We start from the raw sequence: 24,811 nt of genomic DNA, 5'->3' as shown, positions 1-24,811 counted from the left end.
CTTAATATTTGCTGCATCCTAGTTTCTTTGGTTGCCTAAAATAAATTCCTAGCTGTTTGGCACAAGGTGACCTCTCATTTTAACATTAAATTCCTTCTCTCTCACATCATCTTTGAAGTTTTTTGTAATATGCCAGTTCATTATGGAAATTAAAATGAAAAAAATTGTCTACACAAATTTCTCTTGATGTTAGCTGCCAGGTTGAGACTGAATTCCTTTCTACTGAATACCTGCTGTGTACTGGAATTTGGACAACATGCTCTAAGGAGATGCCAAGGACGTGTTACCCCAGTAAATAAACAGATAGTAGGAGAATCAGCCCCTCGGGAATTCATGTTCTGTGTTAAATGGGAAATAGTTATATATACATAAATACGTATATAGAAAAAATGTGAAAAACAAATAACAACTGCAAAGTAGTATGTATACCATCATACAGCATTTTAGAACCTAAAGGAAATTTACATATTGTCATCATTTTCTAGGTAGGGAAATGAGGTCCAGAAACTTTGACTTGTCTAAGGTAGTAGTTACCATTAACAACAAACATTTTATTGAGTATTTGCCCAATGAGAAGTTAGGCCTCGGTATAGAAAGAGTTCAAGTCAATCAAGAAAAATAATTGTTGTGAAGACTGAATATTTGCATAGAAAGATAAATAGTAACACAAAGTCATGGGTGCTAAGTGTCAAGTGAGGAGTACTGTTATACAGAATAATATAGAAGTTTTTTTTTTGTTTGTTTGTTTTGTTTTTTTTTAAAGTAAGCTCTTTGCCCAGCCTGGAGCTTGAACTCACAACCCCCAGATCAAGAGTCACATGGTCTACCGACAGAGCTGGCCAGGTACTCCCTGGAATTATATAGAAGTTTAGAGTGAGTAGATAAGGGGAAATTTTACACTTAGGGTAACCTAGACCTTAGAGAAGAGAGAAAACGGTAATTTAGAGGGGAAGGCATTAGAGCAGTGCGTATTTAGAAGGCATTTAAGGCATGGAACAGTGAACTGAGGCCACCTTGTCTTGAGGACAGAGCAAGTAGATGAACGAGATAAATAAAGTTGGAGAGTTAGGTAAACTGGAGAGGGCCTTAAATCTCAGGCAGGGAAATTTGGTTTGTACTTACAGTGAAAAATCCCCAAGCACAGAATTGTACATGTAAATGAATATTTTAGGAAAATAGATTTCAGTTATGCAGTGTAAAATGGAAGAAGAGAGGCCAGGTAGAGACTGTTATAATAGTCCTGGGGAAAAGGAGTCTCTACAGGGGTGATGGTAATGGACAGAGGGAAGAGATTTCGAGTGATTTTGAAGAAAAAAAATAGACTTTGGTAACTGCTTTTATAGTAAGGGGAGATGATAGTGCATATGTTCTCAGTCTGGATTATAGCACTAGAGGAGCTGGGTTTGGTTGGTTTTTGATACATCTACTCTGCAAAGGGATACCTTGGTGGAAGCCTTTGGAGAGGACTGAGTCTGGCCCAGTATTCTCAGTACTGAATATGTAGTTTAAGTGACCGGTTTAAGTTTGCAGACTTCCTAAGTTAGTAGAACTTGGCTCAGAGCCCATTCTTTTGACTGTTGTTCAGTGCTCTTTCTACTATATCCTATTGCTTAAGAAGAGGTGGGTCAAGTGGTTAAAAATGAGGAGATGCCTGGGAAGTGAAATGGGAAGTCAAAGACCACATTATGATGAGGTTTAACCACAAGCCTTTTCAGTTCTGCATAGGTTTTCCTTCTCTTCAGACACTAAATGTGTACACTGTTGGGCTCATAATGCAACAGCGACCCGCATTCCTTAGAGCCATCTTCTGACATTCAGTTCTTCGTAGTCAAGGGAAAAGATTCCTTCCGATTTTGGATTTAATTGTGTTGTACTCTCTGACCTCCCATTTTGAAGATGAAATGTCTTTTCCTTTGCATGTAGATAGGATGCTCTGGTTATAGGCTGTAGGTGAGGTAGCCTCAAAGGCCCCATCAGTCTTTTTGGAGTAAAGGGAGGAGGAGAGTTTTGGACCCAAATCTTTTAAGCTTATTTACCCCTGTCAGCAATTAAGAACAATTTACTTACACAGGTCTTATTACCTAAAAAGGTCAGGAAATACTGTGAATCAATAGAGTGTCTTCGCTAATAGGAAGTTTTAGAGAACTGAATAGCCTTCTAAAAAATCCTTTATATTTGCTTTTTAAATACATAGTCTGGTATATTTAAGATGTGACTCAGTCTTGCTTCCTTTCCTTTCCTTTCCCTTCCCTTTTCCTATTCTGCCAGGCTTTTATCTGCCTGGTAACCGATACCTGAAGACTCACAATAGCATTTTCTGGATCAGCTAACATTTATTATGTACCTACTACAAGGGTCTATTATTTATTTGTTTATTACTATTATTTTTTTTTAAGTTTTTATTTACTTATTTTTGAGAGAGAAAGAGAGGGGGAGGGAGGGGAGTGAGTGCACGAGCGGGGTAGAGGCAGAGAGAAATGGTAACAAAAGATCTGAAGCAGGCTCTGTGCACACAGCAGAGAGCCAGATGTGGGGCTCGAACTCACGAACCATGAGATCATGACCTGAACTGAAGGCAGACGCTTAAACGACTGAGCCACCCAGGCGTCCCACAAGGGTCTATTATTTAATTTCATCTGCCAAGATGAAATATTCCTGGATCTTATGACTAGGGCCCTAGTAATAAACATTTTCCAGTGCTTGGCTTCTACAGTTCTTACCCCACATATTTATTTATTTGGGGGGTGGAGGGGCAGCGAGAGGGGGAGAGAGAGAATCCCAAGTAGGCTCTGCATGGCCAGTGTGAAGCCGGATGCGACCCTAACTGACAAACTGAAAGATCATGACCTGAGCTGAAATTGAGTCGGACGCTCAACCAACTGAGCCACCCAGCCACCCCGATTCTTACCTATTTTAGTCTTTGCCATGGCTCATCTGTTATAACTTCTGACCTGGCAGGGAAGTGAAGGGAAGAAAATTTTACTATTTAATAGTGAGAGCCTACTGTGAGTTATGCTAAGTACTTTATATATCACCTCACTTAATACTCATAACAGTTCCGTAAGATAGATATTTTATGCCTATTTACAGATTAATTCATCTAAAATACTTACTTTGTTTATATATTTATTATGGTGTTAATAAAATATTTATTAATTCAGCCAAGATATTCAGGTACTGTTTAAGGTGCTGAGGATAGCACAGTGACTATCAGATGAGGTCCCTGCTAAGGCACAGAGAAGTTAAATAACTTGCCCAAGGTGACATAGCACAAAAGTGACAGAGCTAAGCTTTACGTATAGATCTGGTGGATTCCAAAGGGAATGTATGTAACCACTATAACATGCTACCATTTACATATATTGCATGTTCTCTGTGATTACTTAAGTTATAAAGATAGGTGGGACTTCTAGTATTTCTTTGTTTAAAAAGATTCTCCACGAATCCAAGAAAGAAATCTATCTTAGTGCCAACAAGCACACCTGCCCAATGATGCTTTTCCTCTCTTCCCCTCCCCCCTTCCTACTCCCTCTCCACCCACTCATACCTGGGTATAAACTGGACAGTGCCACCTGCTTTGGAATTTGGATGTGTTTGTGTTTTGAGGACTGGGAGAGTTTTGTTTGTTTCTTTGGCTTCCTGAATGTTCCTTGCCCACTTGCAAGTGCTTTCTTGTAACATGATGGTGAGTAATATGTTGTTAATGTTGTAATGTGGTCATACCAGTTGGAATATTTTTTTTTCTTTTTCCCCCAGTTCTCTCTGTTGAGTATGTGAGTAGGGACTCTTGGGTCAAACTTTGGCAGTTCATTCAAATAGAGAAGGCTTTCTATATTTGGAGGACTAGAAAATAGTCTCGAGGTTGGGAAGACTATTAAAATCCAGTGTCTTCTGCCCAGCTGAAATTCAGTTTTGTTAGCATTCTAGGTTTATTCTTTAGCTAGTGTGATCCAAGAGAATACTTGTTTTAGATCATGACCATTATCACCAGGTGCCATATCTAGGCTAGATGGTTTTTGTTCTGGAGTTAGGAGCTTAAAAACAGGCACACAGGTTTTGTGGTAAGCATTACCTGGTAGGTCAGAAGCATTAAAAAATGATTAGGTCTGTGAGAGTGAGAATCGGTGTTCCAGTTGAGTTCTAGGGATTAATTAGATAGGGTGAAGGGGGCTAGTGTTAGAAGTGGTTTTGGGGTCCCAAGTCAATTAAGAGTTGGGATTTATGAATATCTGTGCAGGACACATAAGGTCAGTGAGATGATTTATGTGGATGTGACTAACCTAGTGCTTGGTCCTTGATTGGTGCACAGTAAATATTTGTTAAATCTTTAAAGGTACTTGAATGGTGAGTGTTGTCAGTTTGTCTTTCTGCAGCAGCTTTCTCATCAGTAAGTATTCCTTCTTTAGAAAAATATTTATTGATCCTTTAACTGTGAGTAAAACATTGGGAAAGGGATTGGGGTATTGGAGATTTATATCAGATTCTTGCTGAAACTGCGGTCTTAGCATGTACAAATTGAATCAATTAGGCCTAGCATTTAAGGGCATAATTTAAGGGGAAATTTGTGATTTTGCTTTGCTAGAGTCAATCCTATGCTTTCTTGATAGAAATAGCTTCTTGATCCTGTGATAGAGTTGAAACTGCTTGCTTTTCAATTCCAGTTAAACTGGGTTCGATTTTTCCTGTTTGAGATAGTTGCCTATGATGTTTCCTTTTATTCTCCCTATTTTTTTCAGTGACTGAAGTAATACATTTGAAAGTATTTTGTGAACTGCAAAGCTAGCAGTTGCTATCACCACCACCACTACCAATAATAATGCTAAAAATATTAATGGGATAGGACTCATTTTAACAAGGGTTGATTTCCTGGATTAATTTCGAGGAGAAAAACTCAGGACCATGGGATATTTGCTAAATGACTTATGTACTGATTCATACTATTTGTACTTTTTGTGGAAGAGAGAAGGAAAAGCAGAGACCTGTTACTCTGAAAACTTAGCATGGGGCTATGTCATCATGAAGGGTTGCCTATACTACTTAGACATACTCTATTGTGGCAAGAAAGGTAAATAGGATTTGTCATATGTTTGACTTCAGAGGCTTCTCGTACATTCTACTGAAGTATCTATCTACATAGGAAACAATTCATCCTAGTCTGTTGGTAAGATCAACCACATTCCATTATGGATCCTATACTGATAAAATGTCTCTGCCCAGGACAGTATGGCCTCCCAAAGTGGTAAGATTAAGGAAACAGTACCTTTGACCAAATTATCTGGCTAGTTGTTACCATCAAAAGCCTTTACAGTCAACTTCTGATGATTGTCTTTCTTGGAGAAGAACGTGTGATTTTAATTCAGAAGAGCAAGTTGTTTAGTAAATTTGAAAGACGCTTACTTTACAAGTTTACATCTTTTTCTGTTTCTGGTGCCTAGAACTCAGTAAATCTTTGAATAAAGGAAGTTAGCTGATACCTATCTTGGGGTTTTCTCTGGAACCAGCCCATCAGATGAATCTCTAGGCTGTTGGCTTATTGGTTTATGCATCCCCTTCACTTAGCAGACTGCCTGGCACAGAGTGGGTCCTTGCTAAGTGCTTATTGAGTGATTGAGTCAGGAGGTTAAGGTTTTCATTACGGGAGAATTGCACTGACCTGGTGCTGTTGTGCTGATGGTGGCCCTTCCAAAGAGGAGGAAGAAATGTAGCTTTCCTACAGGTCAACGTGAATCAAAGTGAATGTGAGGAAAGTGATTGCTAGGATGCTTGCAGGCATTTTACTTTTTCGGACAAGGAGAAGTAATGTGTTAAAAGTTGATGCTTTATTTCTCTCTTGGTTTTTATTTTATGTTTTATTCTGTTCAAAATTAGTTATTGCTGTGATTTCATAACAGCATAAGAGTACTATGTTATAGCTTCAAACTGTCCATAGAAAAGAAAAAGAAAATCTATCTCTTTGTCAACACTTAATTTTATCCTACCTTGTTCCTACAGAATTTCAGGCCTCAGAGATGTAGTGATAGAAGAATATTTTCAAATCCAGTTTATATCTCTAGTGGTGATGAACAAAACAAAAACGATGATTTGATTTTAGCATGCCTTCCTGATTGTCTAATGTAGATGATTGCCATTAATATGGCTTGCTTAAGTGATTAAATTTCCTAATCATATATCTTTTTCTTTGGTACACATCTGTAGAAGTGAGAGATTTAGCTGGGTGGCAGGAAGAAAGGAAGTTTTCATAGATAAATCCACAAAGGGATCACATGGAAAATCGAAAGTCATCGGTATATGTAAAGCAGGTAAAGATTACTAGTATAGGAATCAACGGATTTATAGTCCATACACAGCATTAGTTAGCTCTGTGACTTTGGGCAAGTCACTTAATCTCACTCACCTGGTTCTTATACCTTCGTCTGTAATTTGAGGGTTTGGAATGAAGTGATCTCTGATGTCCTGGTTTTAAAGTCATAATTCCAAAGTGCCAAACAAGGAAAGCAAACTGACTTTCTGCACCTCACCACCAGGCTTATTCCACATAAACCCCAAATGTGAAGGGTTAATTATGTAAAAATAGAAGTGTATAGTCTACATTCCTAAATAGACTAGAATTGTCAGATTGTATTATATGCTCATAACTAATTTTATGTGCTTAAATATAAGAGGCTTGGTTGCTTTTAAAAGAAAAACTATGGGGCGCCTGGGTGGCTCAGTCGGTTAAGCATTCGACTTTGGCTCAGGTCATGATCTCTTGGATCGTGAGATCGAGCCACGTGTCGGGCTCTGTGCTGACAGCTGCGAGCCTGTAGCTGCTTTGGATTCTGTGTCCAGAGACAGATTCTCTCTCTCTGTCCCTCTTCCGCTTGAGCTCTGTCTCTGTCTCTCTCTCAAAAATAAAACATTTAAAAAAATTAAAAAAAAATTATTACTACAAAAGGCACAACATACACAAATGAAAGAGACCCAAATAATGCTCAGGAAATCTTGGGTTGGAGTTTCTGCTTCTTAATGTTTATTTATTTACTTTTGAGAGAGAAAGAAAGAGAGCATAGGTCGGGGAGGGACAGAGAGAGAGAGGGAGACACGGAATCCAAAGCAGGCTCCAGACTCTGAGCGGTCAGCTCAGAGCCCGATGCACAGGCCTTGAATTCACAAACTGTGAGATCATGACCTGAGCCGAAGTCGGGTGCTTCACCGACTGAGCCACCCAGGTGCCCCTGGAGTTTCTGCTTCTTAATTCCAACCCAGAAATAGAAATATGTGTGTATTGGTAGAGTTCGTGGGGAAGTGGGGAGGATGGTGGTGGCCGGTAGTGTGGATGAACGTGGGTAGTATTTAAAAAAAATTTTTTTTAGTGCTTATTTATTTTTGAAAGAGAAAGAGAGCACAAGCAGGGGAGGGGCAGAGAGAGAGAGGGAGACACAGAATCTGAAGCAGGCTCCAGGCTCTAGGCTCTGAGCTGTCAGCATAGGGACACGGGACTCCAATCCCACCAACCATGAGTTCATGACCTGAGCCAAAAGGGGATGATTAACCAGCTGAGCCACCCAGGTGTCTCGGATAGTATTTTTAATAGCAGAATATTAAAGAATTCTTTAGTCTGTGGAGTTTACATGGCTAGACTGATTTGATTTTGCCATAATCCCCCGGAGAACTGATACGAACCCTGTATTCAAATTCAGAATACCTAGGTCCAAGCTCCTTGCTATCTGGGTATCATTTAAGCTTTGTAAGCTTCTCTGTGTGTATGTATTTTCCATCAGAGAAGAGGGGATTAAAAATCTCAAAGAGTATTTAATTTTTAAAATTTGTATTAAATGAGGCCGTATTTGTGAAAGTGCTTTAAAAACAAATCACAGCAAGCTATATTCAGCCATATGTTTGTTCATATAGACCTTGATTATATGTGTCTGTGGGGTGAATGATGACATTTGGAACCAGTAAATAATTCACAAGCCTGTTTTAGATATAGATTAGTTCTCAGTCATCCATACACATGGACTAGCATGAATAATTTAGAACTACAAATATTTGTTGGTCATCTACTATGAGCCAAGAAATTTTTTAGTCCTGGTTAGAATGTTTGTTTTCAAAGTTTATCATTTTGAGAGAGACAGTGCATGAGCATGCATGGGGGAGGGGCAGAGAAAGAGGGAGGGAGAGAATCCCAAGCAGGCTCTGCTCTGCAGGGAGCTCGCTGTGGGGCTCTATCCCATGACTGAAAGATCATGACCCGAGCAAGATTGTGACCCGAGCCGACATCCAGAGTTGGAAGCTTAACTGATTGAGCCACCCAGGTGCCCCTAGAATTTTTTAAAGCATAAAAGAAAGGTGCCAACCTCAATGATTTTAATTCTATCTAGAATGCATGTTGTTTTCCATCCTGATGATCTCTTACACATACCAATTTGAGAAACTTCCCTAACCCATCCAGGTAAACCAGTTGTTCTTATACCTCTTCCTACCCCACTGGGCACAAATAACATGTTTAGGTTTCTTCCAGCAGCCTGGAGTGCCCTGAAGGTAGGGCTGTGGCTTCACTTGTATCTCCAGAAGCCCTAGGGCAGTGCCTGGTACATGGCAGACCCAGCTTGGTAACTTTTGATTGAATGACTGACCGATAGTCAAATTGAGAGATAAGATGTATCAGGAAGTAATGTTACAGGGCAGTATTTGATAACAGCAAGTGCCAGTGAATGTTGCACATACTGGGCCTACAGGAATTCAATGAGGTCTAGGTATGGCTGGGACAGGTAGAGAACTTTAAACATAATGATAGTAATAAAAAGTATCTTCCTTTGAATGGAGTTATATAAATTTGTAAAAGATACATTTCTTTTTTAATTGTTTGGGGCTTTTAAAAACTTAGTAGTTGTGTGCTGAAGGAAGTTAATTTATCAGAAGTTTACAAAATGAGTAAATTTCCTGTGGATAACTAATTATAGATACTCAGTAATTAAAATTTTTTTTCCTTCTGCTATTTCTCTCCTTGAATAGATGTTCTGTAATTGATGGCAAAATGACCAATAATTAGGAATCAAGAAGGGGAGAGAAGATTGTCAGCTACTAAATGTTTGTGGGTTGATCCTAGAGAAAGAATGTGTTTTATTATGATGCCAGCCTCTGTTGATTTGTAGTATTTATTTTTTCTCTCATGTCAAAAGTTTAGTAATCAGAATCTTTAAGGACTTAAGTAGAACTTTTATTTTTTACAGACTATTCTTTTAAAAGTTGAATTTAATGAGACTCAAACCTTGAACTATCGTTGACCCTAGCTGAAAGGGAAAAGAAAAAATTCATTGTGTGTGGTAAATAGAAATACTGGTCTGGATCTAAGAAAATAAACATTATCATGATTTCTGTTTCTATTCAAGTTTCTGTTGTTGTGCCAATTTTATGACTCTCTCTGCCCTTATTTTTCTAAAGGTCACTTCCATTGTACAAGTCTTCCGAATTATTAAATTTCCCAAATAACTGTAATCCAAAGAGCCTTTTATCAGTAGCACTAAAAAGAGAAATGCGAGTTCATAAGGAGTTCTCTGTGAGCTTCTCCCTGATCTCTGTATTAGCATTTGGCTGTTAATAAATTTGTCTCTTAGAGATTCATTTCTACTATTTGTGGGCCTGATTTAAAAAGCTAGAAACTTTTTTTTTTTTTAACGTTTATTTATTTTTTTGGGGACAGAGAGAGACAGAGCATGAACGGGGGAAGGGCAGAGAGAGAGGGAGACACAGAATCAGAAACAGGCTCCAGGCTCTGAGCCATCAGCCCAGAGCCTGACGCGGGGCTCGAACTCACGGACCGCGAGATCGTGACCTGGCTGAAGTCGGACGCTTAACCGACTGCGCCACCCAGGCGCCCGGAAACTTTTTTTTTTTTAAGTAGGCTTCATGCCCAGCACAGAGCCCAGTGTGGGGCTTGAACTCAAAACCCTGAGATCAAGACCTGAGCTGAGATCAAGACATGGACACTTAACTGACTGAGCCACCGAGGTGCCCCCAAAATCTAGAAACTTTTTAAAAAATAGTTAAATCTTGTTCTTGTTCTGCATGTACCACTGATAGTGATAAAGCCACAGGACCAATTCTTGAGTCCTTACTGGCCTGTATCCACACAATAGCATATGGTAAACCAATACATTGTTTGGGAATGGTAAATTATATGATAGAGTTTTTTTGGGTTGAGTTTTTTCTCTTAAGTTTGATTTAGGGAGAGAAAGTGGATTTTCCTTGGGTATACACTATAGTGGTGGTAGAAAACAATCCAGAATTGTGCAGGGTGAGTAGGAGGAGATGTAAACACTTGTTTTTGTCCCCCCAAAATAGACAACATGCATGAAATTAAGAGAATATTCTAAAATCTTTGAATCTGGAATGAATAGAGTAGTAAGGGGGCAAGGTGGGGAGGAAGGACTGGTAGATTAAAGACATTAGGGTTTCAGTAAATATGTGTGAATTTGCTATTCCTGGAAATTTGGGAATAAATGAGCTATTCAGCTGTGTCTGTATGTCCGGGAGAGTACAGATAGTTTTCTTTTGCCGTTATTTTTGAGGGACCGTCTGGTAGAAGGTACAACCAAAGGAGGCCCTTTGTGAGTTTTCTTTGAGGCTCAAGGAGTTGAAAGACACTGGAATGGGAATGATAGACTGGGTCCTGTGTGCGTGTGTTGACTGTGCCTTGGAAATGGCTGGGAGACCGGAAGGTTTGTTAAGGAGTGGTGAGAGCTTTTGGAGGAAAGATACCACGAGCTGTATTGGGTAGCAGTGGAGTGAGGCAGAGTATGTGGGGGGAGTTAGGCAGAAAGAAGGCAGCTGACCTTTTTTGAGGACTTACTGTGTGTGTTAGGCACTGCCCTAACGTATCTTCGGTTATTTAATCCTACCAAGAGGTCTGAAATGCAGATATTTTCTCTGTTTTATACATAAAGAAATGGAGACACAAAATGGTTGTATTACTTACCCATGATAACATAGCCCTTAGTAGTAGACTGGGATTTGAACCTAGATCTGCCTGAATCCAGAACCATTTCTCTCTCTCAGTGTGGTGTTGAAAAGAGTTGAAATAGGGCAGGTGGACGGCACGTGTTTTTTCAGTCCTCCGCGCTGGATGGGGTGTGCTGTAGTGCCAGGTCCGGCTGGGTTCATGAAAATCCTGGTCCTGCCGCTTCTTACCTGTGTAATCTTGAGTGGATTCCCTAACCTTTGTGAGCTTTGGCAACTTCATCCATGAGGTAGGGTTAATGATACAAACAAACCCCTTCGTGTTGCTTGGATGTTAAAGTGAAATAATGTCTGAAGATTTAATGCATGTTACTTCCTGTCACTTCTTTTTTTCCTTTTAGAGCCATCTTATCATCTCTGGGTTGTAACATAGGTCTACACAGGTCTCTTTCGTATGGAATTTGGTCATGTTCTCTTTTTTCTAAGAAGGTTATATTTTGTTTCTTTCACTTGGAACGATCCATATTAATTAAAAACAATCTGGCAACAGAGTCTTTCCTTTTTCCCCTCCCACCTAATCAAGAATTGTGTGAAATTTCTAAGGCTTTTTGTCCCTCCTCTTTCTCCCTGTCTGGATTCCTTGGGACTGACATCATAGACATGGAGGAGTCTCTGACCTTTGAAAATTCTTGACAGCCTTAAGTGTTGTGGTTTTCCAGTGAGTTTTGGGAGGAGTTGGAGGGGACTCAGACACAGCTGTAGTGCATCACTGGAACCGGGAGAGGGTATAATGTGAGAATGTGGACGCTTTGGGGGAACGTGGCAGACGAGAAAATGTAGGGTCAGTAGTTTCTCAGACATTTTAACATAGCTCTGTTATCTATAATCGGTATTTAATTTTGGGTCATTTTTCTCTGTTACTAAGTAGTTGGGCCCTCAGACCATGCAGACCGAATGTAATATTAGTCTGAGTTAAACAGTGTTTAAGGAAGAGAAATTTGTTGCAAATAAGATCATATAACAAGCACATGTCTTTACAATGACCACTGTTTTAGATTTACCTGTTTACAACACTGATTATCTGATTATCATCCATTCTAGTGTGTGTGTGTGTGTGTGTGTGTGTGTGGTGGAAACAAATGTGTAAATAAATACAAGTACTCTGGTGTGATAAATAATATAATAGTGGTAGAGTACCAGGTGCAGCAGCAAGGAGGGAGTGGGCAACTTAAGTTGGGAAGCCAGAGAATGTTTTGAAAATAAGGTAGTACTGAGTTAGTCTTATAGAAGAGATAAGAATTCACCTGCTAGGCCATAAGTCATTCCAAGCAGAGGGGACAACATAGGCAAAGGAACTGAAATGTGAGCACATGGTGTACTTGGGGAACTACCAGCACAGAAAGGGGAATGGTGGCAGGTGAATAAGGCAGGAGGGTCAGGGAGAGCCAGATTGTGAAGGAATCTTAAGTTTTAGTCATTGAATAAGTTAGAGCAGTGAGATATAATACATATTCACATTTTAGATTGACCAGCCTCCATAAGCAAGCAATGCCTGGAGAGAGGAGGAGGGAGAAATTAGGAAGCTGTTTCCTGGAGTGCAGGTTATGAAAATCTGAGAGAGAATAAGAGTTGTAGCTTATGGAAAGTGTGGGATGGATCGGAGAAATTTTAAAGGGAAAACGAGTAGCACTTCATAATGGACTATTTGTGAGTGAGGATAAAGTAAGAGAGAAGTCCAGGGTGGCTCCCAGGCTTTTGTGATTGGATGATGGGGGGAGGGGCGATGGTACCATTTGCTAGAATAGGCATACTGGAAGAGGAGTACTTTGGAAGGGGGAAGGACAGAGAGGAGAGAATGAGATTTTTTTTTATTTAAAAAAAATTTTTTTTTAATCTTTATTTTTGAGAGAGAGAGAGACAGAGTATGAGCAGGGGAGGAGCAGAGAGGGAGACACAGAATCCAAAGCAGGCTCCGGGCTCTGAGCTGTCAGCACTGAGCCCGACGCAGGGCTCAAACTCAGGAACCGTGAGATCATGACCTGAGCCGAAGTCGTACGCTCAACCGACTGAGCCACAGAGGCGGCCCCTGAGATCATGTTTTTATGTGCTGTGTTTGAAGGGCATGTAGGAGGTGAGGTGGAGAGTTTGGGGCTGTGAATACGTTTAAGGTCATCAGCATCGAGTGCTGAGGGGCATGAATGATGTTTCTGGTGGAGGTGATATAAAATGAGATGAAGGCCAGAGGTAGAGCCTTGGGTGCACTCACCCTTGGTGCAGGCACAGGAAGAGGAGTCCGCGAAGGTGACCAAGACACAGAGCCAGAGAGGCAGGAAGAGTGACCAGCGTCAAGTGCTACAAAGAGAGAACACTTCAGATAAGCAGTAAGGGTGATTGTGATGACCTTACTGTAAGTCAGTGCCACTCACTTTCCTTCAGTAGAAGCACATTTTGGCAGGATGAGCACTGCACCTAAGGTGAGGAAGTGGCATCAGTGGATGTCGTCGCTCTTAAGGAGTTTTGCAGGATGGAGGAGAAGAGCAACCGGCAGGTGGGGACAGGGGAAGAAACACGAAGGAATCCCTTTCGCCTTGTTTCATAATTTTTTTCTGTGAAGTCAGAGGCAAGATCACATGTCAGGAATAAGGGAGGTGATGAGGATTGGGTAGGAGAATGGTGGAGGTGTGGGTCAGTAGCCAAGAAGATGGGTTGACTTGTACCAAAGTCAAGCGGAGACAGCAGTGTTTCATTGAAAGTAATGAGACTGGATACCATTAATTTGTAGTTGGGTTGCCCTGCGTGGTTATGTGATCTCGTCTTGCTCAGGAACCTCAGATAGCAGAGAAGTTGAATGGGAGAGCCATCCATATCGGGCCAGTGAACTAGACGGACAGCAGAACTAGGCTTTTACAGGAAAAATAAGGGATTGGTCTTTGGGTTCATATTCAATTAGGCAAGAAGGGACAAAGTAGCATCTATCCATTTTTCTTCATCGCCACTGCTGTCATCCTAGTCCAGCTCACCATCACGTCTTTGCAATAATTTCCCAACCAGTTTCCTTAAATCCGTGTGTTCCTTCCACATTCTTCTTCTCACTACAACCAGGGAGATCTTTTGATATTTCAAATCTGATCATGCCCGGTCCCTACTTCCAACCCTTCAATGGCTTCTCGTTACTTTTAGGATGAAATCTCAATCTTTAACAGGGTCCACTAGGCCTCTCCTAATTCTCATTTTGTACCATTCTCACCTCTGTGTTTCTTCCTACCACAGAACGTTGAGCCAGGTTTCCTCTGCTTGGGGTTTTCTTTCTTTCCCAGCTTGTCTCCAATTTCTACTCATTCTTTGGTCCTTAGATGTAATAGCACTTCCTTGGGAAAGCTTTTTCTGACTCCCTGTAAGAGATAATACCCATTTCCTGGGCATTTCTTTATTATAATCTTCTATGAAATTTTGTGGGTTTTTTTTTTCCCCTCCAGACTAGAATCTTTGTGAGGATAAAGATTGTATCTATCTAGTTCATTGTTGTGTCTCTAATCCTGACCATAGCGTACCTAACACATAGTAGACACTCCATGATTTTTGTTGAATTAGTGAATAAGGTGAATAAGGAATTGGATGTCTTAGTCTGAGGTGAGGATATCTTGAATTAAGAGAGAGGTTTAGTAGTGGAGAGGGAAGGCTGGAAGCAAGATGAGGTTGTAGCCAAAGTAAGGTGTTGGAAGTTGAAAGTACAGAGGTGCAGTAATTTTAGGAGATGGCAGGGTCCAGGACTGGGGCGTTGGAGTGGAGATGGAGGTCTTTGCATTTGATGAGATTATGAAACTCTCTGGCAGAAACGTTGGATGGATTGTGCAGGTGGGTGTCAAAATTGCTGAGGAAAACAGTAGGATTTAAAGTGAGAGCAATATAAGGCAGGAGTCTAGGTCTTTAATAAATATGAGCGAGAGGCTCAGCCCTTTCTTAGAATTCAGTGGGTAAGAATCAGGGTCATTTGGGGTTCAGTAATGCCACAGTGCCTTGGGAGGCAGTGTGGTGCAGTAGAGAGAGCGTGTGTCCAAAATATCTGGGTTGAGACTTTGGGCAACCACCTGACTTTTTAAGCCTTATATTTGTTTATTTGTAAACAACCCATGTTTCTGTGAAGAAATGCTTTCTCTAATCCTTTTCTATGAAAATGCCATCATTCTTGGGAATAGATTTTATTGTTCCAGAGAAGAGAACAAAGGCCATTATGTGAAAGTTACAGAGGGAGGTGGGCTGGTGATTTAGTTTAGAAAAGCGTTTTCTCACAATTAGAGTTGTCCAACAATAAGATGGACATGTGGCAAAGGAATGAGTTCTCCATCAAAGCTTGTATCGATGTGGAGGCGGGCTGATTTCTCTGTCAGAGATGTGATAGAAGGGTTCCTGCATGGGGGCAGACACTGGATTACATAATCACTAGTCTTGTCCGCTTGGAGGATTGGCGGGTTTTGACCCCAGTTGAGATTTGTCTATACATGATTCAATCAACAGATGTTTGAGTGCCTCCTCTGCTTTGCGTGAAAGTTTGGAAGCCAGTGTTTTCTTTTCTTCGTTCCTGTGTGCTGAGACAGAGCCCAGGACTGTGTGTCTTAGTCTGTGTTGTGGATATTTCCCATTTGGAATTTGAGAAGCGCAAGCCCGGTGTTGCTGGTGATGTAACAAAAGCTACTGTCCTCACCTGGTGGGTGGGGTTAGGGTGGAGTCTGTGGCCGCACCTGGAGGCATCAAGTACAACAATGTGCTGCCAAGAAGTTTGGTTTAGTGAGTTGAATTTTTTAGCAAGTAATTCTAGATAACCGTTGGATCTCTACATTACTTTCCAAAACTAATTTTTGAAAAGAATGACCCACTATGTTGGCAAATGAGATCTGTAATGCCATGGAATGGCATTGATGGTTTTCACTGGTTTCTTAGTCACAGGAGCCTGTGTCTGGCTGGGTGGGAAATTGCCTACACGTGTGTGGCTTAATCAACTCTTGTCTCTTATTGCTGACTGCCGTTTGTGTGTTTATTGTACATCTCCCACATTCTTTCAGAAAGTTATTAGAGTGGCTTTCCTAAGTTCCTTTGCATACTTTTTTTTTTTAAGAGAGAAAATTGAAATTCATTTTGCTGCTCTGCTCTTGGTTTAGCATTCGTCATGCTTTTAAGTTATTTGGGCTGCACCCATCTCCTGTGACCTCTGAGACAAGGACTAAAATGGTCTTGGAGAAGAAATTCTTCTCTGTATCAGGGGAGGGGGAAGCCACCATTCATTTATGAATTCTGAAGGGATTGAACTCTTAAGTATAAATTGTAAGAAACTAATTATAACTTAACAGTTTGAATTTGAGGTATGTTGGGCCAAAAGTTCCTTATGCATTGGCAGCCTTTTCTTACAATTGTGATACTGAAGTGGAAGGAAATTAGACATTGATGATATGTAGACCGAAAGAGAATGTCAGGATCATGTCAGGCTGTAGTGAACTGAAGTTCATTTTTTTTAACCCTGGAAAGGATCTTAGAGGTCATCAAATGCAAGTCTAGGATATACAAGAAGCAACTGAAACCCTGTAAGTAATTTGACCAAAGCCACCCAGCTAACATACACAGGTGTAGGTCAAAATCATACGATCCGAGGGTGGTGGAAGTAGTAACAGAAAGGAGAGTTTCTGAAACTTGGGAAGATGGATTAGGACCATCTAGAAATAGAGGGATTATATGAAGCATGAAGGACCCTGGAATTTCTTATCTGCTAACTTAAGCCAAAAATTGGTTTGGTGGTGGCTAGTGTGGAGGTTCACTGAGTCATTTAATCATTTACTCATCAGGCATTTACTGACTGCCTACAATATTGTAGGTGCTGTGCTAAGTGTTGGGGCTACAAATATGAATAAAACACGCCCCTGCACTCATGGATCTCTTGTACTACTGGAATCGTACAAGAGAGAATACTTTGTATTTTGCCCTCTCTCAAAAAATTCAGTGTCACCAAGTTAGTGACCTACTGGCTTTATGACCCACAAATCATCGCTGTTTATTTGCCTTAATATTTCTAAGGAATGCAGAAAATCAGGATCTGATCATACCACTGAACAAGCTGTGTCCTGGGGTAAGGGGCGTTTGAAGAAAAAGTATCTGAGTCACCCTTAGACTTCAGGTTGTTTAGGAGAAGATGTTTCTGAAGAGAGTCACCCGAGTCACGTTTTACCTTTGAGAATTCTACTTTTGGCCTTCCCCAAAAAAGCAAGAGATTGGTGGGTGTGGTAGGACAGGTGTGTTACGGTTACTGTAGGAACAAGCCGTCTTCTCCAGAGAACTAAACCTGTCTACTGTGGCCAAATTTGGTTAGAGATTGTTCTTCACTTTGTTATTGCTTCCGCAGCTGGGACTGCCAACTTCAGAGGAATGTGGATTGGTGCCAGGCTATCAGGTCAGGGACAGAATTTCTGCCAAAGTCAAGTCTGAAAGAGGAGATCTTTTTCAGGTGAACTTATTTGGTTCATTTGTCCTGGGTGGAGAAAGGCATGTTTCCTGGGTTCATGAAGTCAATGGACAAAAATGAACTCTGTGTACCTTTGGGATCTCTACTCTGCTTTGTGTAATAGCTTATTGTTTCATTTTGAGTAGTTTTAGCTGTCAGTTTGCTCCTTCCGTGTCCACAGCCAGGCTCAGAACACTAGTCAGCTCTAAAGTTATTCAGTGTATAGTATTCATTCAGCAAATATTTACTGAGGGCCTGTATGCCAGGCACCATGCCAAGTGATACATGATGAGGATACATTAGTGAACAAGACACACAAGCACTCAGCTTTTAAGAAACTTAAATATTAGAGGAGGAGACTAGACAGCAATGAATTAAAATAATTTCAGGGTATAGCAAATGCCAGGAAGGAAATAAACAAGGTGGGGAGTTCTTCAGGGTGGGTAGTCTGCTGTTTCCTTCTATTAGTTTGGGTAAGCAAACTGATGGAGGGAAATGGAATACTCTAGAAAGAAGAAAAGCATTGAGAGTGACATTAAGTTTTGTGATTAATTTAGTAGTTAAGAAATTAATGGGGAATTAGGAAAGTAAATGTTGCTCTTCATAATAAATTCAACTGAAATGAATGAGGCAGGATAGTTTCCCCATTTGGTTAGGAAGCTGCGGAAATTGGGCTGTGATCATCCTGTCTCAGTGTAATTTGAGCCTTATGTGTTTATTTCCTCCTCAGGTGGAGGGCTGAGTTTTGATCTATGTCCACCCTATCTCAGCTGCCTGAAAGTACTTAATGATCACATGACCCTGGACATGGATGCTGTCCTGTCGGATTTTGTCCGTTCCACAGGCGCAGAGCCTGGGCTGGCCCGAGATCTCCTGGAAGGTAAGGAGTCATGAGGGGAGCATGAGAAGAAAGTAAAAGACTATAGTGGGGGCGCCTGGGTGGTTCAGTCAGTTAAGCGTCCAACTTTGGCTCAGGTCATGATCTCGAGGTTTGTGAGTTCGAGCCCTGAGTCTCTGTGCTGACAGCTCGGAGCCTGGAGCCTGCCCTCCCCTGCTCACACACTCTCTCTCTCTCTTTCAAAAATAAACATAAAAAAATAAAACATAAATGAACAAAAGGCTATTGTTAGGATGACTTGGAACAGTTTAAAGTGATCCGAAAGGTACTTTGTATATGGCAGGCCTTAAATTTAAGTTGCTTCTGATGACTTTGTGTATGACTCACCATAATTTTAAAATGCAAAATCCCCTTTTTACCTTGAATTTTGGGGGTGGCTTTCTCCACTGTCAATTTGTGCTATGGTAATGCAAGTGAAATTTTATATTAGTCCACTAAGAGCGTAATTCTAGATCTGTAAGGTTTCCTCTTTATAAAAATGACTTTTGGGTTTTTGTATTTGGAATCATCCGTGGTTTTGTTTCTTTTCTTCCCTAATTTGTATAGATGGTTCTTTGTAGAGTGAATTAAGTTAATGTTTTCATTTTGCTGCCTTCGTTTACTTATATCTGTATATACCCATAAATGTGAACATTCTAGACTTTAAGATCCTCAAGGCTTGGAATCATGTCAGTAGGATCCTTTGCTTAGAGTCATAATTAACAGATGTTTTTTGACGATGGAAGTATATAATGATACAAATGGGTAAGCCTGTGGAGGAAGGGGCAGGTTAGGTTGTTAGCCTTAGCAAGGTGTGACAATTTGACATTTGCTTCTACCTGTTAATTAGGAGATGGAAGGTCTGGGTTTAAACTCCAGTATGCTAATTCAGGATGACTCTGCCCTTGACTGGCATTTTCAGTTTTATCTCCTGCCACCTTCTTATGTTTCAGCCTGGCCCCACTTGTCACCTTTCCCTGGTCACATTATTTTTGAAGTCTGCAGTGTCTCTTCCTCCTTTGTTCTCCCCAAATTCTCCTCATCCTCCAGGATTCAGCTCAAAGGCTTCCTCTTCCTTTTGTAACATGTGTTGAATGCTGTACGCATTCAATATGTGTGAGGTACTTGAGATAAGATTATTTTATTCTTAAAGTCACTCTGCATTATAGGTTTTATTATCCCACTTTACAGTTTTAAAAACTGAGGTTCAGAGAAGTTAAGGAGGATCTGAACTCAGACAATATGGTTTCAGAGGCTGGCTCTTCACAATTATGTTACAATTAATATTGATGTAACCCCCCCCCCCCGCACTCTCGCTTACTCGCGTGTGCACACACACGCGCGCACACACACACTTCTGTGTTATGAAGGAAAAGTTGAGGGGGTAGTATGGAAGTATAAGAGAGAAACCTAATTTAGATGTAGGATACAGAAAGGCCTTTCTGAGAAAGTGACATTTGAGCTGAATCCGGAAGAGCGTGTGAGGGTAGCAAGACAAAGGGATGGACAAGAGAGTGTCGATACAGAAGCTTACGCAAGGACCCCAAGATGAAAGAGAGTTTGGCACGAGGTAGGAGGAGTGGAGCAAGAGTGGTAGGAAATGAGTAGAGAGGCAGGAAGCAGAATACGGGGGCCTTTGTAGACTGTGGTAAGAAGTTTCCATTTCATTCTGTGTTCAGTGGGAAGCTGGTGAAGCGTTGTAGTCAGGGGAGTGACATGATTGGATTTGAGCTTTGGGTGAAGGCTATAGAATGGATCGGAAGATGGCCAGAGAAGTGGTCGACCCAGTTAAGTCTGTTGCCACAGTTGAGGTGGGAGATGATAGTGGTGCTGTGGTGGCAGTAGAGAGAGAAGTGGATGGATTTAAGATAGGATTTCGAAGGGAAATCAAAGGGCCTGATCTTCATTTTTCCCCCTGCCTTTGTCTTTCTCTCTTGCTTTTTCTTTAAAAGCTAGCTTTGGTTGTAGTGTAAGGAAAAGATTTGAGAGGGGAGATATTAGCAGAAGAGAGACTAGCTGAGCCCCTCCCAAAGACCAGGGGATGATCGTGAGACGTGCATGGGACAGTGACAATAGAGATGGGCAAGAAAGAACAGATTTTGAGAGATGTGTCATGAGCGCAAACATTGACTAGGTAGTGAGGGAAGAGGAGTCGGGTTTGAGTAGTGAGGAGCTGAAGACGAGGCCAGTTTCTGGCCTGGAGGGCTTGTGATGCCATTACGGATTTGGGGAATATAGAAGAAGGAGACAAGCAAGTCTTAGGAAGGAGGATGATGAAGGGGGGTGCCTTCGGTTGGTGGCTCAGTCAGTTGAGCATCTCACTTTGGCTCAGGTCACGATCTCGCGTTTGATGAGTTCGAGCCCTGCCTCGGGCTCTGGGCTGACAGCTCAGAGCCTGGAGCTTGCTTAGGATTCTGTATCTCCTTCTCTCTCTGCCCCTCCCCTACTCATGCTCTGTCTCAAAAATAAATAAATGCTTAAAAAATAAATTAAAAAAAAAAAAAAGGAGGAGGAGGATGGACATTCAGTTTTGGACAAGCTGATTGTTAGGAGGATCTGATTTTAAGGAGTCTACCACAGAGTTGGAAATGCAGAGTCAGTGTTCAGTACGGTGTTCTGTATTTCCAACTGTGTGGTAAACCTTCATTCGTTCGTTTGTTGAGTCAGGAAAAAAGTCCTCATTCTTCAACAAATATATATTGAATACCTACTATGTGCCAGGTTCTAGGTGCTTGAATAAAACAAAACTGGCCTTATATTATAGCAGGAAACACAGTCAATAAATAATAAACATGATAACCAAGTCATTGGAAAGTATGTTATAAGGTGTGAAATGCTATGGAAAATGATAAGGGAAATGGTGAGATAGGTTGTGATTTTTACTTGGGTAGTCAAGGCAGGCCTAATTAAGAATGTGACATTTGAACAAATACCAGAAGGAGATGAGGAGTTGTCTATGTAGAAAAAATTGAGGAAAGAGCCTTCTAGGCAGTGGGGATAGTTGGTGGAAAGTCTAAAGGTGGGAGCAGTCTTAGCTGTTTGTAGGAACGGCACAGAGGCCAGTATGACTGACGCAGTGTGAGCAAAGGGAGTTGGAAGAAATAGTGAATGTAATGGTTCAGAAGTAAATTCATTAGGCATTAATGATTCATGCAGCTTAACTGGAGAATTATGATATCAAGACATCACAGCAACAGCAATAAATATATATATAAAGCTTTCTGTGTACCGGGGCTTTTAATTCATTTATCTTCATAACAGCCCTGCATGGAATCATCTCCATTTTCATAGTCAGGGAAATTGAAGCACAGAGAAAAACCTGGAAAAGTAGGCCAGGTCATAGAGGTGCCTGGGTGGCTCAGTCGGCTGAGCGTCTGACTTCGGCTCAGGTCATGATCTCAATGGTTTGGGGGTTCGAGCCCCACGTTGGGCTCTGGGCTGACAGCTCAGAGCCTGGAGCCTGCTTCGGATTCTTTGTCTCCTTCTCTCTCTGCCCCTCCCCCGCTCACACTGTGTCTCACTCTGTCTCCCAAAAATAAATAAATGTAAAAAAAAAAAAAAAAAAGTAGGCCAGGTCATAGAAAGCCTTGAATGTCCGACACAGGAGTCTAGAATTTATTCTGTAGGCAGTGGCAAGAAATTCGCGATTTTGATTGTGGAACTGAAATGATCAGAATTGTGCTTTAAGACGCCTGGGTGGCTCAGTCGTTAAGCATCTGACTTTGGCTCAGGTCATGATCTCATGGTTCGTGAGTTCAAATCCCACATTGGATGAGCTCGTGCCCCACATCGGGTGAGCTCGAGCCCCGCTTCAGGTGAACATGAGCCCACTTTGGGTAAAAAAAACCCACGAGCCCCCACTTCAGGTGTGCCCTGGTTCATTCTCTCTCTCTCTCTCTCTCTCTCTCTCTCTCTCACACACTCTCCCCCCCCCACCCCACACCCACTCTTTGCTCACTTGTGCCCTCTCTCTCAACAACAAAAAAAGAACTGTGCTTTAAAAAGATTAATCTCATGTGATACTTTAGAGTGGATTGATGGGACACTGGGTGATAGGAATTGAATTAAGTGGGTAGCAGATGGAATAGAAGAGAAAAAAGTGTGAACGATTATGTCTTAATGTGATTTATTGAGTAATACAACTGGAGAAAGCAGCAGAAAAATCTATTATGACAAATCTACCATTTAGGGTCTTTTCTTCAGTAGAGTAGTGATTCTTAAATTTAGGGGCAGTTAACAATTCCTTTTGGTAAGCTGATGACAGCTGTCAGCTCCTTCTATAGAAGAATGCACATACACAGTTTCAGATGGTCTAGGACGTCCTAGAGCATGTCTAGGCTAAGAACTCTCTGGATCTCAGAACTAAGAGACCTGGGCTTTTGTCGTACTTGTCCCTGGTGCAAACTAGCTCGTTCTTTCTTTAGGCTTCCTCTGTGTTAGCTGTCAAACAAGGTCACTAGGTCTGCGTGGGCCCTTTCAGTCCAGAGACAAAGTGTCAGTGCTCACAGAGCTGACTTAGCAAATAGACAACAAGTAAATAAATAAATTGTGATACCGCACAGTGAAGTGTTAATGAAGAAAATTAAAGCAGGGTAAGAATTGGGAGAATGATGGACACGCTCATGAGCACATGCTTGCTAGTTTTGAGAAGGTGGTTTGAGTGATCGTTCTAGGTCTTTCCTCAATCTCCCTGTACTCTGAGCACCCAGTTCCCTTTTTTGCTTTGTCTCCTGCCAGGAAAGAATTGGGACGTGAGTGCCGCCCTCAGTGATTTTGAACAGCTACGTCAAGTTCGTGCTGGGAACCTGCCGCCACCCTTTAGTGAAGGGAGTGGTGGCTCCAGGACCCCTGAAAAAGGGTTTTCTGATAGAGAGTCTGCCCGCCCTCCCCGGCCCACCCTACAGCGGCAGGATGACATCGTTCAAGGTACTGGGGTCACTGAGGGGGTGTTTCTGTAGATGGAATAGAAAGGAAGAGAGGGGACTGCTGAATGGAGTCATCCTTTGGAAATGACCCTATTCCTCCCCTGCCAAACTGAGGTGGCCTCAGTGTGTCTCGGTGCATTATGGGGATTACGCTGTATGAAGGTACCGCACTGTCTCACTGCATCTTGAATATTACTCTGTAGTAAGGCCCTTTGCAGATACTGGGAGAGAACTAGAGGAAGGAGAACAATCTAGTTGTTGTGATAAGGTACATAAAGGTAAAATTCAAAGGATTATGGCCATTTACCTCTTTGGTTAATATTTGTCAGTGTCTATCAAAATTTAAAAATGCATGCGTACTCTGACTCAATTTGATTTCTAGAAATTTATCATATATGTGTATGTGCATGTGGGCGTATATATATGTCCTTTAAATAAATATATACATGCATACATAAATAGACACATACACATATGTAGCATAAAGCTTGGAAATGAAAGCTTGAAAAAAAAAGGACAAGTTAAAGCTTGAAAACAGCCTTTAATGTCCATTAAATAAATTAAAATCTTCTATGTTGTGGAGTACTCGGCAGCCATTGGAAAGAATTAAGTAGAACTTGATGTGCTGTTTTTGAAGCATCTCTAAAATCTACTGAGAGAGGTAAGATGTAGTAGAGTTATATGGTGTGTTCTTGTTAGTGTTTTTTAAAATGATTTTAAAAGCTGTATGTGCTTCTGTGTGCATAAAAAAATTCTAAAAGGATCCAAAAGTTTGCTTCGGGGGAAGGGATCAGAAATTTTGAATATGAGGGAGATTTCTTTGTAATACTTTGCACCTATTGATGGTATTTTGATTTTTTACCATGGGCTTATGGTACTTTTTATTTTTTTATTTTATTTATTTTTATTTTTATTTTTTGGTACTTTTTAAATACTTGAAAAAAATGGTTTAAAAAAGAACATCACTATGAAATAACTTTAGACAACTCTTGATTGACTTTGTGTGTCATCTCTGGCAAGTATTGTATTAAGAACTACTTCCCAACATAATTTTTAGCGATTTTAATAATCTTGATATAACTCAAGCCATGCAAAGGAATTGTAACATGACACTGAGCAGATTGTGATCACAGGATATCTGCTGGGGAATTGTAAGTGCCATGTAATTGAAACAAATGAAATGATTGGGGGCACGGTCTATGTTATTGTCTTTCTCTGTGGCATGTTAAGTGAGAATGACTGTACCTCTACAGTTCTGATAAATATGAGTATCGAGAAAAGTTGTAGTAAATAATGTAAGTAAATGATATTGATGGTAGATGAGAAAGTTCCCTGGTGATTTATCATTAATTTTCTATAATGGAAATGCTTTCCTATGTTCTCCAAACAGTGAGAATTATCAGAGTGATTATTTGATTCAGTCTAGCCAAACGAAAGCCCCACTTCCCTTATTTCCTCTTTTTCCTACCAAACAGTGACCAAGTTGCCAACTGAATGAGTCCCTATTATGTTGGGAAATGGAATTGAAAGAAGATAGAATCATGGGGAGAAGTTCAGGCAAATTCTCTTAAAAAGGGTAGAAAG

At 40.9% G+C, this 24,811-nt stretch overlaps 1 protein-coding gene across 1 annotated transcript in view; it reads left to right on the top strand.

The window, feature by feature from the left end:
- Positions 1 to 24,811, top strand: part of OTUD7B (OTU deubiquitinase 7B) — a 54,313-nt gene that overhangs the window by 12,344 nt on the left and 17,158 nt on the right. The window contains exons 2-3 of the mRNA XM_086718081.1: positions 18,156 to 18,305; positions 23,040 to 23,228. Coding sequence (XP_086574207.1) covers positions 18,221 to 18,305; positions 23,040 to 23,228 — 274 coding nt within the window. The 5' untranslated portion in view covers positions 18,156 to 18,220. The remainder of the gene's footprint in view (positions 1 to 18,155; positions 18,306 to 23,039; positions 23,229 to 24,811) is intronic.

Source organism: Puma concolor, chromosome C1 (assembly GCF_028749965.1).
Source record: "Puma concolor isolate L17-30 chromosome C1, mPumCon1.1.hap2, whole genome shotgun sequence".
Classification (NCBI taxonomy): domain Eukaryota; kingdom Metazoa; phylum Chordata; class Mammalia; order Carnivora; family Felidae; genus Puma; species Puma concolor.
Note: the sequence above shows the minus strand (reverse complement) of the source record. Positions and strands in the feature narration are given on the sequence as shown.